Here is a 12,638-nt window from a genome sequence, read left to right on the forward strand (position 1 = left end):
GGTCAGATCCAGCGTTGTTGTTAGAGGAGCCAAGCAGGAAGGCAAAACAATGGCCTAGATAAGGAACATCCCAGCAAGCACTCACACACCAGCCAAGTTATTAGCTGTAAAGAAGCTAGCTGCTTGGTGCCAACAAAGTTACACAGCTGTTTTGCCAAGTGTGAAAACTGAGAGATCAAAAGACACTGAACAGTTAAAGGATTCATCCTGCAGAAAGGGAGGGGAAGGAAGGATTGACACAGTGAGAGGGTCTGCAGGGATGAAAACAAACCCTCAGATTCAGAAAGGAAGTCTGGGATAAACTGGGCCTACCTGAGCAAAAGCGAGAGATACTAAGCTTAGGTATGATAAGATGCATATACGACCTTTTGTTTTAAAGTCATTTTCCTAAATGCGGTGTTCCCTTTGGCAAATCAATACAGTACTTTGTTTTGAAGAGGCTCTTTCTGTGTCACTGCAAATTTATCCTGTCACAGGCTGCCGGAGTGAGAGGACCTACCAGTGTCAAATCTAGTTGGGCCTGTCAGGTTAACGCAGTTGGGAAATGAGTGCTACAGCCCAAAGATCTAGTTTATGAGTGGTATGGCTGGGTGGTTCCACCCAGAGTGAGGGGCAGGAAGCCAGTGCTGTCCCTGGAGGGGTACACTCAAGAGGAAGTGACAGGGGTCTAAAGTGCAGCTCGCCCTATAACTGTGACACTGCTTGTAGACAAATCAGCACAAGAGAACAAATATTAACATTTGAGATAACTTCTCTGATGCCCAGTCAGCTGTGCAGACATCTACCTTCATGATCAGGCTGCATGAGGGCAGTAGCAAACGAGTGAGGGAACAGATTGGTTGCATCTCTCCTCATCCCGTTCATCTGAACAGTGTTTCCCTGGAACGCAGCTCCATGCACATCTGTGTCAGTGCCCAGACCCAGAAAGTGCCAAGACACAGTGTCCCCTTTACACACTTCCAGCTTGGGCAAGTTATAGAACATAAATCCATTAATCGCTGCAACAGAAAAGAATTAAAACCACACAGTTACACACCAGCCAAGAGGTCACCTCTATTTACACATACCTACAGTGTAGGGAAACCTATGGGAATTGCATATTGCTGTGTATTCCTCAGTACAGCTCACCAGCAATTCACCCCTGGTATTTGCTTGAGACATGCTTTTGGGCACAAGAGGACCTCATGTCCCATGACCCATTCTCCAAGACAATGCTGTGTAGAGAATTTTCAAAAGAGATGCCTTTTGATGCAAATCAGAAATTTCATTCCCAAGTCCACCTGATCTCTCTCTCTCTCCACATGGCATGTCGAAGGTACCTGTACTGGGATCCATAGGTGCCATGGCAGTAGTTAGCTATTCCAGAGTTTTTAGGACCAGTTAAAGATGGACCTAGGCTAGGACTCATAGTTCTGGACCCAAAGCTCATAATTCTGTTCTCACTGCCTACGTTCAAGAGAGAATAGGGCCATACCATGCATCCTGTTGGACTCCTTGAAGTCTTCATCCTTTTTCACGAAAGCCTCTTGTGTCCTCAAATAGTATTTTATATTTGCAGGTAAATACCAGCTGAGGTTCTCATCAAATACACTGAACAGGAGATAAAATTCCTTGTCGATCCCTTTCTACAATAATAATCACAATAATGGTCATTCATTTTAAAAACACACGGATCACCCGTTAACTGTTAAAGTACAGGCTGCTTTGCATGATGGCAATTTCTAATTTTTTGTTTCTTAAGTTGTCCACTTCCACCTCTTAGGGGGCCAAATTCTGATGTCTTTATTCATGCTGAGTAGCACTTACTTTAAAAGTGGTCCCAGAGCAGCACTGGGACCATATGTGAAAAAAGGTATGAGTAAAGCATGAGTAAAGTGATCAGAATTTTGCCCAGACTGAAAAGCCATTCTCTCCTTCCCCCACAATCCATAAATTCGGGTGCTGGACACTCCCCACCAGTTTCCAATAGGGTCAAAATCCGAACATTCCCCACTATGCAGGGTCTGGAGTTGGGCCCACCTAATACAAGATCACAATGCAGGATTGTTTCCTACCATCAAGACTTGAAAACTTTGTCGAGTCCAGTTTGAACTGACAGAAGCAATGAGACTTCCACAACTTCTCCTGAGGAACCTATTCCACACACTAATATGTTTCCCTATTAGGAGCTCTTTAGCTGATATTTAGCCAAAATTTCCATTTGCTCAGTTTCCTCCCCTTATTCTTACTAATACCCCCTTGGACCACTCTTAATTATTTGACCCTAGGATTTATTTACACCCTCAAATACCTGTAAATTGTTTATCATTATAACCTCCCTTCCACCTGCCAAGTTATACATAGTTTAACCTTTCCTCAAAATCAAACTCTCCTGCCCCTTAACCGGGTTTATTGGTCTCTTCTGAACTCTATCTAGTTTAGCCACATCATTCTGATCCAGAAAGCAAGATCTTCAAGGGAGGCTTTTAAAGCAGCTGCTTTGCAGAGTCACCAGCAATTCCCCAATCCACATTACAATGTATTCACAATCATGCAGCTGGTTTTGTCTTCTGTTGCCCCCTGTTTGTCATATGTGGGCCTGTTACTTCAGTGCTGCCTTGTTCCCTTGTGTACTCATTGTGCTACTTTGGCAACACCTGTGAAAAAGTGTTGAACATTTCTTCATTAAATTCCAAGGGAAAGTGTTAGTCCGACCTATGATTTCACTTATCTCCACATCACAAAAGCCTGCAGAACACCATCCATTTTATGTGCTTTTGTTGTAAAATCACCCCTTCATTTGAATTCTTCTCAAAATGGGCTGAGTTTAGAGTAGAACCTAGCTCCATTTGAAACTCAAAATGTTTCATCTTTCAAGCAAAAAATTCACAAACCTTTAGCAAAAAGGGGACTGTTTTCAACTTAGTATGAAAATGATTTTCAATATTTTCAATTTTGTGGTGAATTTTTCACACACCTCTCATTAATAATAGGAAGAAGAGGAAGAAAAAGAATAGGGGCATTCTGCCCTACATATATTAGGACAAATGTATCCCTGTGTAATCCCATAACTGTCAGTACAGGATCAGACCAAGGATTTTGACAAGATCCACCAAAATGCAAAAGGTTTCCCTTTCCCTTTAATTAAATCCCAAGATTAGATTAGTCAAAGATTAGTCAAAGACCTCAGGAATCCAACGTGTTAGGCTTCTCCCATAAGACACTTCGATGCATGAAGTTTGCACGGTTGAGGCAGCGCCCATATTCTGCCTAGATGCTTTTATTCTAATCTGTGGGGCACCCTCACCCATATATTTTTAATTACATTTCAGTTACCAAGGTTTTATTGGGGTCTCCTTTCTCTAGTTATTTCTTCCCCAAGGACGAAGAGCCTGAAACATTGCAGTGGGAGAGCTGACTCTACCTGCTTGTTGCTGGTGTTGAGAGTCCCAGGTCTGCAGATCACCAGAGGGCCCACTAAGCCGGAACTGGTATCTTGGATGGGATTTATCGCAGAGGAGTACATCCAGGTCAGGCAAGGAGGGTCATTGGCTGTGGGTCCAACGTGCTGTGGTACAGTCCAGTGGTATGTGAAGTTACGGAGAGGCTCAACTGAAGCCCCATTCCATGACAGACCTTTAAAACACAAAATGCTGATATGTATTCATGTATACAGCCCCTTTTGCAAGCTCTGCAGCTCGTTAGTGTCATCTGCTACTGTGATTCATTTCACTCACCACCAAAGGGCAGCCACCTCTGGGGTAGAATGGGGCAGCCATTATATATATTTCAGAAATACAGTAGGGGAATATTTACAGATTACTGGACATACATGTGTGGGCAAATTTAGCGTAGGTGTCAGACAGAGGTGGGCCTCATGGCATGAAATAAAGAAATATATCCAATTAAATCCTCAGGAGAATTTTGGTAGGTGGAATATAGCTACCCAAATTACAGTGTGAACAGGGATATAAACCTCTGCTCTTGAAACAACCATCACAGGATCTTTAGGGGCCAGAAATGGTCAGCACCGTGATTTCATCTCTCCTCCAAGAGATAGTAGCTCCAGCACCACCTCCTCTCTGGTGCCACGCTGGGCAGTGGTTCAATGATAGGTCAAAGGGAAGAACATCCCCTACTGCATCACCAGCTCACTTCTCATGGTACACTAGCTGAGCAGGCCCCGCTTTACTCAGCTAGTGAGATTGGAGAGGACCACCACCCAGTGGAGTGAGGCTGCAGACTGTGGAACCATACCACAGGGGTTGTCATTGCCTCAGTTTAGAAAGAGGGGGTGGGATGAAGTAACAAACCGTCGTGGTACAGCGTTCCTTCCCATTCCTTTCCATAAAACACACCATGGGGCTGGATACTGAAGGGCCAAGAGGCTTTGTTAGCAAATGTCACCAAGACGGTGTCTCCCACTTCAGCTTTTATCACTGGACCTGCAGAGAAAGAGGATAATGGAGTGATTTCCAAGATAACTGGACAAAACAGGCTATCCATGGCCATTTTCTACCCAGAGTTCACAGCCACAGATGACTAACAGCAATGGGTATAGCAGAACCACCAGCTGTCTGGTTTTGGCCATGCTAAGTAGGACTGCTAGCCATTCAGGCAGACTGGCATTCGAGGCAGGGAGGGAGAAACTATTTAAAAGTAAAACAGCTTGAAGTCTAACTGAGAGAATTCAGTGAAGAGGTTACTCCAGACCCAAAAGGCTGGGATTAAATGGGAGGGAGAGGGAGAGCTACCCCCTACTCCTTAGCTGGTGCAGTGAGAATTCCCCCTCCTGATTTATGTCCTGTGCTTACTCACCACCCCTGATCCTACTTTAAATCAATGACCAAAGTTCCATTGCCGTCAGTGTGATCGGATCAGGCCTTTCATCTCCCTAATGGCCTGTATGAGAACTAACCCCAACCAGCCAGACTAATCGATCTATTAATCTAATCTAATCTAATCTGACCTATCACATTCCTGTTGTGTCTCTCACCAGAGTATTATCTAGGCATCAAATGCTCAAATTATAGATGGTATTAAAATAATTCAAAGGAATTAATGCTGTGCCCATTCATTCGCTCTCCAAGTCCCACTCTTTTTGTCTCATCATTATCTGATCACAAAGAGCACTGCCAGCTCCTCCCGAGAAGAAGTTTCTAAGTAGAAAGTGGGGTTCGTATTGCGTCCTGAAGACACAGTCAGAAACACATAATCAGAAGCTCAGGCAGACGAGCGCTTTGCTGTGATTTGTTTAGTCAGAGATAGGGGAATAATGTGTTCCTTGCCCCTTCCTGGTAGCTTCCAAAGGTTGCTGTGGCAGAACAATACTGGGGCCCCCCAATCACAAGACCACCAGCCCCCCCAGTATAGGTCTTCCTTGCTCTAAAGAGCTGCAGTGTAATGTCATCCAGGAAGCACCTCCACCACAGAGGGCATTACTTCTAGGAATTATTTGACAGTGCCAGCCAATCAGCATTTCTCTGGTGCTGATAGATCATTCTAGAAGGTGCTGTAAGAGGGTTTATGTTGCCAGACAATCCCTACCAAGTATCCCAAGGTGCATCTCTTCTTCTGACCGTTGTTTTTCTAGCCGGAACGTTGCATCAGTATATTCCACATACTTGGCCTTCCAGTAGGTTCCCCCAATCCGCCTGACGCTATGCTTGAAGAACTGCTCAGAAGAACTAAACACAGAGAACAAATTTCATGTCCTTTTACAAAGAGGCAAACTCCCCTGCCCCCATCAGGGTAGTGACAGCAGCAGCTCTCAGCTCTGCAGCCCTTTAAATTGAGTCTAAACCTCTGATTTTGAAAACCCAGCAGTGCCAAGTATAGTAATGCCGTTAGGTAGCACTTTTCATCCGGGAGTGTGACAAAGCCCTTTACAAACTGATAGGCAGACTTTATGTAGGGATCACCTCACTCTCCGCAGGAACGCAGCCAACTCTGTGCTGGAACATGGCCACTGTTTAATAGTTATACAGCAATTCTGTACAACAGTTTGGGCTCAGGATTCACAGACTAGTATATCCAAATGAAACTGCAGTACTGACTCAGAGGGAAAGATGCCCTCTATTGAACCAACACCACTTCAGCACAACTTTCCATGGAGGTCTTGGGAAAGCGCTATGAGAACTGGGATGTTTTGGGTAGTGGCAATCCTAACTCTAAAAGAAACACACATGAAATGAAAAGAGACTAATTCCTTCTCGCCGTCCCCTCGCCTGCATTCCAAAATGTGCCCTGCAGGAGAAGCAGCAGAGTCTAGTGGTGAGAGCACAGAGCCTGGGACTCTTGAGGTCGAACTGTGGCTCTGCTACTGGCTCACTGTGTGGTTTGTTGGGCAAGTCACTTAACCTCTGTGCATTTCAAGTTTTCCCATGTGTAAAATGGGCATGACATTTACCACCTCCTAGGGATGAGTGTGAGAATTCATTAGTTTCTATTTGCAACGTGTTCTGAAAATATTAAACACCCTTATATGCTAAGTATTATTTCAGTTGTTTGGAATGAAAGGATGTAAAACTCTCAAGAGAGCTATTCATTTAAATCGCTCTGCATTTGCTGCTAGATTTCACGTAGAAGGCTAGATGGAAGCTGAATGTAAATCTGTAGTACATCTATGCCACCCTGTGTCTGCCACTGGATTTGCTTTTTTAATCGTAGCTACTTTCTTTTATCAAACTCGCAGGCTTCTTGCTAAGTCAGGTACAGTGAGTGGAGATGGAACTTGGAGGCAACTGTGATGTGTCCCTCAACCATACAGCATGCTGGGACACCTGAAAGCTTTGTGAATGTATGTTATGTGAATCGCATGTTAAACCATTCCATTGAAAAAGGCATTCCAAATTTCCTTGAGAGTGTTTCTGTCAAGCTTTATTCCAGACAGTGGCTACAGATTTTAGTACAGTGCCTTGCATGCAAAAATCCTCTTACCTGCCTGGCTCCTGAAGACTTTTCCCGGTGCTCTGGTCAAGCCCTGAAGGTCCATAATTCCACTGTACTTCCTTTGCAGCTATATAGTATCTCCGAACTGTCCCTTTCAGGGAGGACTCTGGAGCTTTCTGAGAACACTGTCTGACTTCGTAGACTGCTTCCATTCCAGCTGTACATGGGAGAAGCAAATGCACACTTAACTCCTGTCTGCCACTCTGAATGGAAGGTGGACAGGGGACCTATTTCCACAGTGCACCACCCATTCTCTTTGCACAAGTCATTGAGCCCAGTTGTCCCAAATTATGCATGGCTGTGAGTGAGTGTTTAGGCAATTGCTTCACATATGAGATTTTTCTTTTCCAGCAGGCCTACCTAAATACAGGACATTGCATTAGGGTGGTTGGTGGACAAAAACAGCCCTCAGCCACTCCCATGTGTACCATACAGGTACAGCCTGGAGAGACTACAGGTCCCAGCATGCAGTGCTCCACTCTGATGTATAGCGCCTTCTGCAGCACCACCAGCTGCTCCAGTCCTGTGATATTCAGTACTGAACAAGAGATGTCACATCTGGCATCTGTAATCCCTGTAGGTTGCACCTACATATTAAAGACCAGGGTGGCTGTAACTCACCAGTTTTATGCAATATAGGGGGAGCCATCAGATCAAATCATTGATTACACAGCAGGGGAAGTCCTTTTACCTTGGGGCATTGCCCACAAGACTGTTCTGCTTCATCCCGTAATGTCAAGGGGCCACAGTGGGGAAGTGAATGGGGGCCACAGAGTGCAGGACAGATTCCAGACTGTGCCTTACCTTGCAGGTGATTGTTGACTTGACAGTTCAGAAGCCATCTCCCAGTGTTACTGGGGATCATGTCAGCTGTAACAAAAGTGGCTGGAAAGAGGCTGGCCACATTGGACCTGTGGCCTCTGATGGTGAGTGTCTGTCCATGGAAGAAGGCTGTGTGAATGTCAGTCTCACTGCCCATCCCAAAGAGGTGCCATGCCACGTGATCCCCAGCACACATTGTCATCTCAGGTAGGTTCCCATACACATAACCATTAATAGCTGTAAAACCAAGTGAATGAGAAGCAGAGATCAGGAAGGGGGTGGAGGTGGGGTTCACAGCTCCATCCTGCAGGTCCCATTATAGAAACACAGGACATTCAGAAAACAGGTCTCAACAGAACACCTTTCCCTTCTCCTGCCCAATCCTGGGGAGCCTGCTTCCACAAATCATTTTCTAAGATGGATCTTATTCTGGACATCAGATTAATGGCCACACGTTCACTGAAGGTAAAAGCCAAAACCCTGACAAAAATTATGATTGTTTTGATGGTGCATCTTTCAGCACAAGGTCTCACTGGCTTCTCAAACCATCCCTGCACACATCAGATGAGACTGCACTTCAGGGTATCAGGGAAGGAAATCCCCAGGCATAGATTGACTGGACAAAGCCAGTGTGAAAGGTGGCACTCACCATGCATTCTGTTGCTCACTTGGAACTCCTCATCTTCCTTATCAACAGATTCTGGGTCTGTGCAGAATGATGCAATGTTCTCATCCAGGTGCCAGCTCAGGTTCTCATCAATCACGCTGAACATGAGAAAGAAATCAAGGTCCACGTCTTGCCGTCTTTGAGCTGTGCCAGTCAGAGCTCCTAGGGCAAGAGAGAGGATGAGTGACTCCCACTGCAAAGCAGAGATCTGTCAATGGATTTAGTGAGATCAGCGCTGTTAATTCACCAACAGCATGAGACTCCTGTTCTCCCTGATTTTCCAGGCCAGACTATCACTGAAGTCTGCCAATGCACCTCACCCTAGACCTGCAGTATTCCCTGCTATTCCATTCCTAAATTCCAATGTGTCTCACTTCTGATTTACAGCACCCCCTGCAGTCCTGGATCTTTCAATAGTGTTGTCATTCTTGCTGAAATCCTGTAGGGTTTGGAGGAGGTTTGAGGGATTTGTCTTTCTTTCTTTCTTTTTTTTTCTTAATATGTACAAATGGGGTCTTGAATGAGATCCCTGCACTACTTTCCACTTGTGCATTTGAACTGATCCACAGAGCTGAGAAGTTAATGTACTGACTCTCTAAGCCACAGAGAAATAACAATCAGAATCAATCTAGAAATTGAGAATTATCTCAGATTGCATATAAGTTCCACATTAACTAGATAGCTGTCTAACAATGCATCACTGCTTGCCTTACCATAACTAAGATCATTGCAAAGTCTTCAGTTTGTGTGAAGTTGTAACTCTGAGCTGTCTTTCCCCTGAGGTTTTACCTTCTTTGCATGTCAGTAATGGCCCAATCAACCCAGAAGCAATGTCCTTCGGGGCATCAGTATGAGAGTGGTAGACCCAGGTCAAGCAGGTTGGGTCGTCAGCCATCGGGCGGTAATCTTCAGTGATAGTCCACGTATATGTGTGATTCCCTCCTGGTGGAACAGCATCATCCTTCTTATGATCCTGTGAGGATGCATCGGGGTACAGGGACCCTGGAATAATTGAGCAATCACAGCATCCATTCAAGTTTGGCAGAGAATATATAACGTATAAAGCTGTACTGCATTTCTCACACTAGATACAGCACAGATAGCTGCAAGTTACTTTTTCCACTTCTGTAGCACCTTTCAAGTTAAAATTCACACCACGTAAGTAATGTAATCATCATTTTTCCAATGGGCAAACTGAGGCTCAGAGAAGTTGTTAAGTGACTTTGCCCAGTATACTGGTGGCTGAGCCAGAAAGGTGACTCATGGTCCCATGTTCTAATAATTGCTTTTTTATAGTCTCATTGGAAAACAGAGAACTGTGCTAAGTGTTCAGTTCAAATCTGCAGTATGCCAGAAATAGTTCGTTTCTAAATTCTCTGGGACTATTTCAAACAGTGACTCTCTGTTCTGATATTCTGTCATTCCCGTGGAACCTACAAGATTCATCACGTTAAAGACATCTAAATATGCGTAGCACTATATAATATAATATGATTAATATATATACATAATATAAACATTCATTAGCTACTACCTTACTGGTCCTCAGCTCCTGTATTCTGGCAATGAGAGTGTTACTGATATTGTGTTCTTTAGGAAGGAATTTGGACATTCCGTTAAGGAGTTCATGTTTGGAAAAAGTGCGTCCAACTCAGATGGTACCATACTGCTTAGAAATCCACTAACCCTGCATCCGGTGGTATTGCTAAAAGCCTACCTAACTATACCAGTTTTCCAAGTGATATTGCTTTGAGCCAACCCAAACATGTCCCCTTCTCAGCTGGCTTTGCTTTCTTATATACTCCTAAATTCACAGTGGGGAAACTGAATCTGAACTCAGCAGGGGCTCATTTACCTTCTGAGTCCTTCTTGTAGAAGACGCCATGAGGATGGACTGTGTGTGGCCGGTTGGCAAAGTTTTTTAGGTGCACGGTAATGGTGTCACCCACTTCTGCTCGTATGATGGGCCCAAGAAATCCCAGCCAGGCAGGTTTGGGGATCTCTGTTGTATACGTGGAGTCTGAGTATTGCTTATACACAGATTTTTTGTAAGTGCTTCCCACCCTGTCCTTGCCAGGCTGGAGGAACGTAGAGGCTTCTCTGTTAAATTCAAAACAGGATAACAGATCGTGAATAATGTGCCGTCTACTACAGCTGCATAACATGGAGAATAGTGATAACAGAGACACCTAATGTAGCTCTCTCAGCTGACTCCTAGAGCCTCTGCTGTGCCAGCGCTCTATCCCTGCTCCTAGTCCAGCATTGTGCTTCCTCTTCCCGAACCCTATGGCAGCTCTGGGAATGCAATCCGACTGGACAATAACACTGGCCTCTCTACTCTTGTCTGGTTTTTGAGTGTTGTAAAATATGAGAGGAACTGACACAATGTAATAGATCAGCACAGCAGACCATCTAGATTGAGACTAGGTCTCTGGCTATGGTCAGTGCTGAATGCTTCAGGGAAAGACCTGACACAGTCCCCATAAATGTATTTAACTGTAGATGCTATACAATGGTGGGATGGGGGAAAATTTCTTTCTTATCTGGTGATCATTTTATGCACTAAAGGATGAAAGTCGAGAGCCCTAGTGATTGCTATCCTACCTATTGTTCTAGTCCTTTAAATCTATTTCAGTGCTTAATTCTAGTGCAGACGGGAGCTATGCTCTGTGAGTTGCAAGGGGGAAAAAAATCTCCTGAGCTCTCTCACAAAGACTAACACAAGAAAAAAGGGTGAGTTTCTAGTCAAAAGCTGATGTGAAATATTAGTGGAAAGAGCAGTCAGCTCAGGCTGATGTGTCCCCAGTACATATCTAACCTTCAGAGTTGAAACCTCTTACAAGTGTCCAAAAGTCAATACAATAGTGGATTGCTTTTTTTTTTTTTTATCATTTCCTACCAGATGAGAGGTGAATCTTGTCTCAAGTATTAGTGTATCAGGTCATAATGGAAGGAGAAGATATTTTTTCCTAGGAATCAACATTGCTGCAGCAACAAAAATAGTTGTGGTACATGGGCAAATAGAAAAACTGTTCTTTATGGGCTCAGTGCTGTACCCCTGAAGTCAACCCCGAGCTTTGTCATTCACTGCAATAGAGAGGGTTAGGGCTGTAGGTATGCAGCTCAGAGCGACACTACATCCACAAAGTCACTCCTGCAGCCAGCCCTTCTATGTAGCTGGGCCAGAACAGATGTTTTAAAAAGGGATAAGAGAACCTGGCAGTGACTTAAATTTTATGAAATCTTATAAAAATGATACAATGTAGTGTAATCAATGGTAGCTCTTATTTAGCACTTTTCATCTCAGAGTGCTTTATGAAGGAGATCAGTATCATTATCCCTGTTTTAGAGGCACAGGGAGGGAAAGGGACATGCCCGGCAAAAAGCACAGGCGCACAAACACATTCTCTCTCTCTCTCAGAAGGTTGAAGCTGTTTCCATTTCAAAATGAAAAGCCCTGAAGTTCTTTCAATAGTTTTTGTGATTTATTTTACAATATATAATATATATTCAAAATGTGTCTGAAAAATATTGACATTTTGCCAGCCTGATGCACGTGATCTAAATAGTTATTTAAAAAAATCTGTTTACTGCAAATCTAGTTTCGTTTTCAAACCGGGGCCATATTTTCAACTAAAAAACTTTTCCTTCATAATGTTTTAACTAATTTTATTATTTATTTCCCTGAGGAAATGAGTTCCACAGACTAATTCTATGTTTAATCTCAGTGACTGTCTCTTTGTTCTTGTATTATTATGAGAGAAGGTGAATAGAAACACAAGATTTACTCTCTCTAAAATATTCATTATTTTATATGTATTTTCTATTATGTCCCCACTTATTTGTTTTCTTTATAAACTAAATAGTCCCAACCTATTAAATATCTCCACATATGAAAATCTTTCCTAGCCTCTGATCATTACTGTTGCCTTTCTCTGAACCATTTCTATTTCTGCTATATGCTTTTTGAAATAAATGACCCAACTGTATAAAGAATTCATAGTGACAGTGTAGCACTGAGAAAGCTTGGCCAGGAAATGGATTTTATTTACCATGAAAAATTTCAACAGGAAATGCACAGTTTTCATTTGCAGAGAATGCTTTTTTCAGAATTTTTCTTAAGTTGCCATTTAAAAGACTTGGTTTGGTTTAGTTTTTTGTTTTTGAAAACCAGAAACCAAATATGTTTTTGTTTTTTATTATTGCAAACCATTTTTTC

General features: G+C 43.4%; 1 protein-coding gene across 1 annotated transcript in view; it reads right to left on the bottom strand.

Moving 5' to 3' along the window:
• The window catches only part of HEPH (hephaestin), a 29,882-nt gene that overhangs the window by 14,000 nt on the left and 3,244 nt on the right, over nt 1-12,638 (bottom strand). Inside the window, exons 3-12 of the mRNA XM_073361002.2 lie at nt 10,275-10,519; nt 9,209-9,421; nt 8,402-8,581; nt 7,735-7,989; nt 6,919-7,087; nt 5,527-5,666; nt 4,293-4,424; nt 3,404-3,615; nt 1,475-1,625; nt 786-998 (exon numbers count right to left, since the gene is read on the bottom strand). Of these exons, the coding sequence (XP_073217103.2) occupies nt 786-998; nt 1,475-1,625; nt 3,404-3,615; nt 4,293-4,424; nt 5,527-5,666; nt 6,919-7,087; nt 7,735-7,989; nt 8,402-8,581; nt 9,209-9,421; nt 10,275-10,519 (1,910 nt within the window). The remainder of the gene's footprint in view (nt 1-785; nt 999-1,474; nt 1,626-3,403; nt 3,616-4,292; nt 4,425-5,526; nt 5,667-6,918; nt 7,088-7,734; nt 7,990-8,401; nt 8,582-9,208; nt 9,422-10,274; nt 10,520-12,638) is intronic.

The sequence above is a fragment of the Lepidochelys kempii genome, chromosome 9, assembly GCF_965140285.1.
Source record: "Lepidochelys kempii isolate rLepKem1 chromosome 9, rLepKem1.hap1, whole genome shotgun sequence".
NCBI classification, from domain to species: Eukaryota; Metazoa; Chordata; order Testudines; family Cheloniidae; genus Lepidochelys; species Lepidochelys kempii.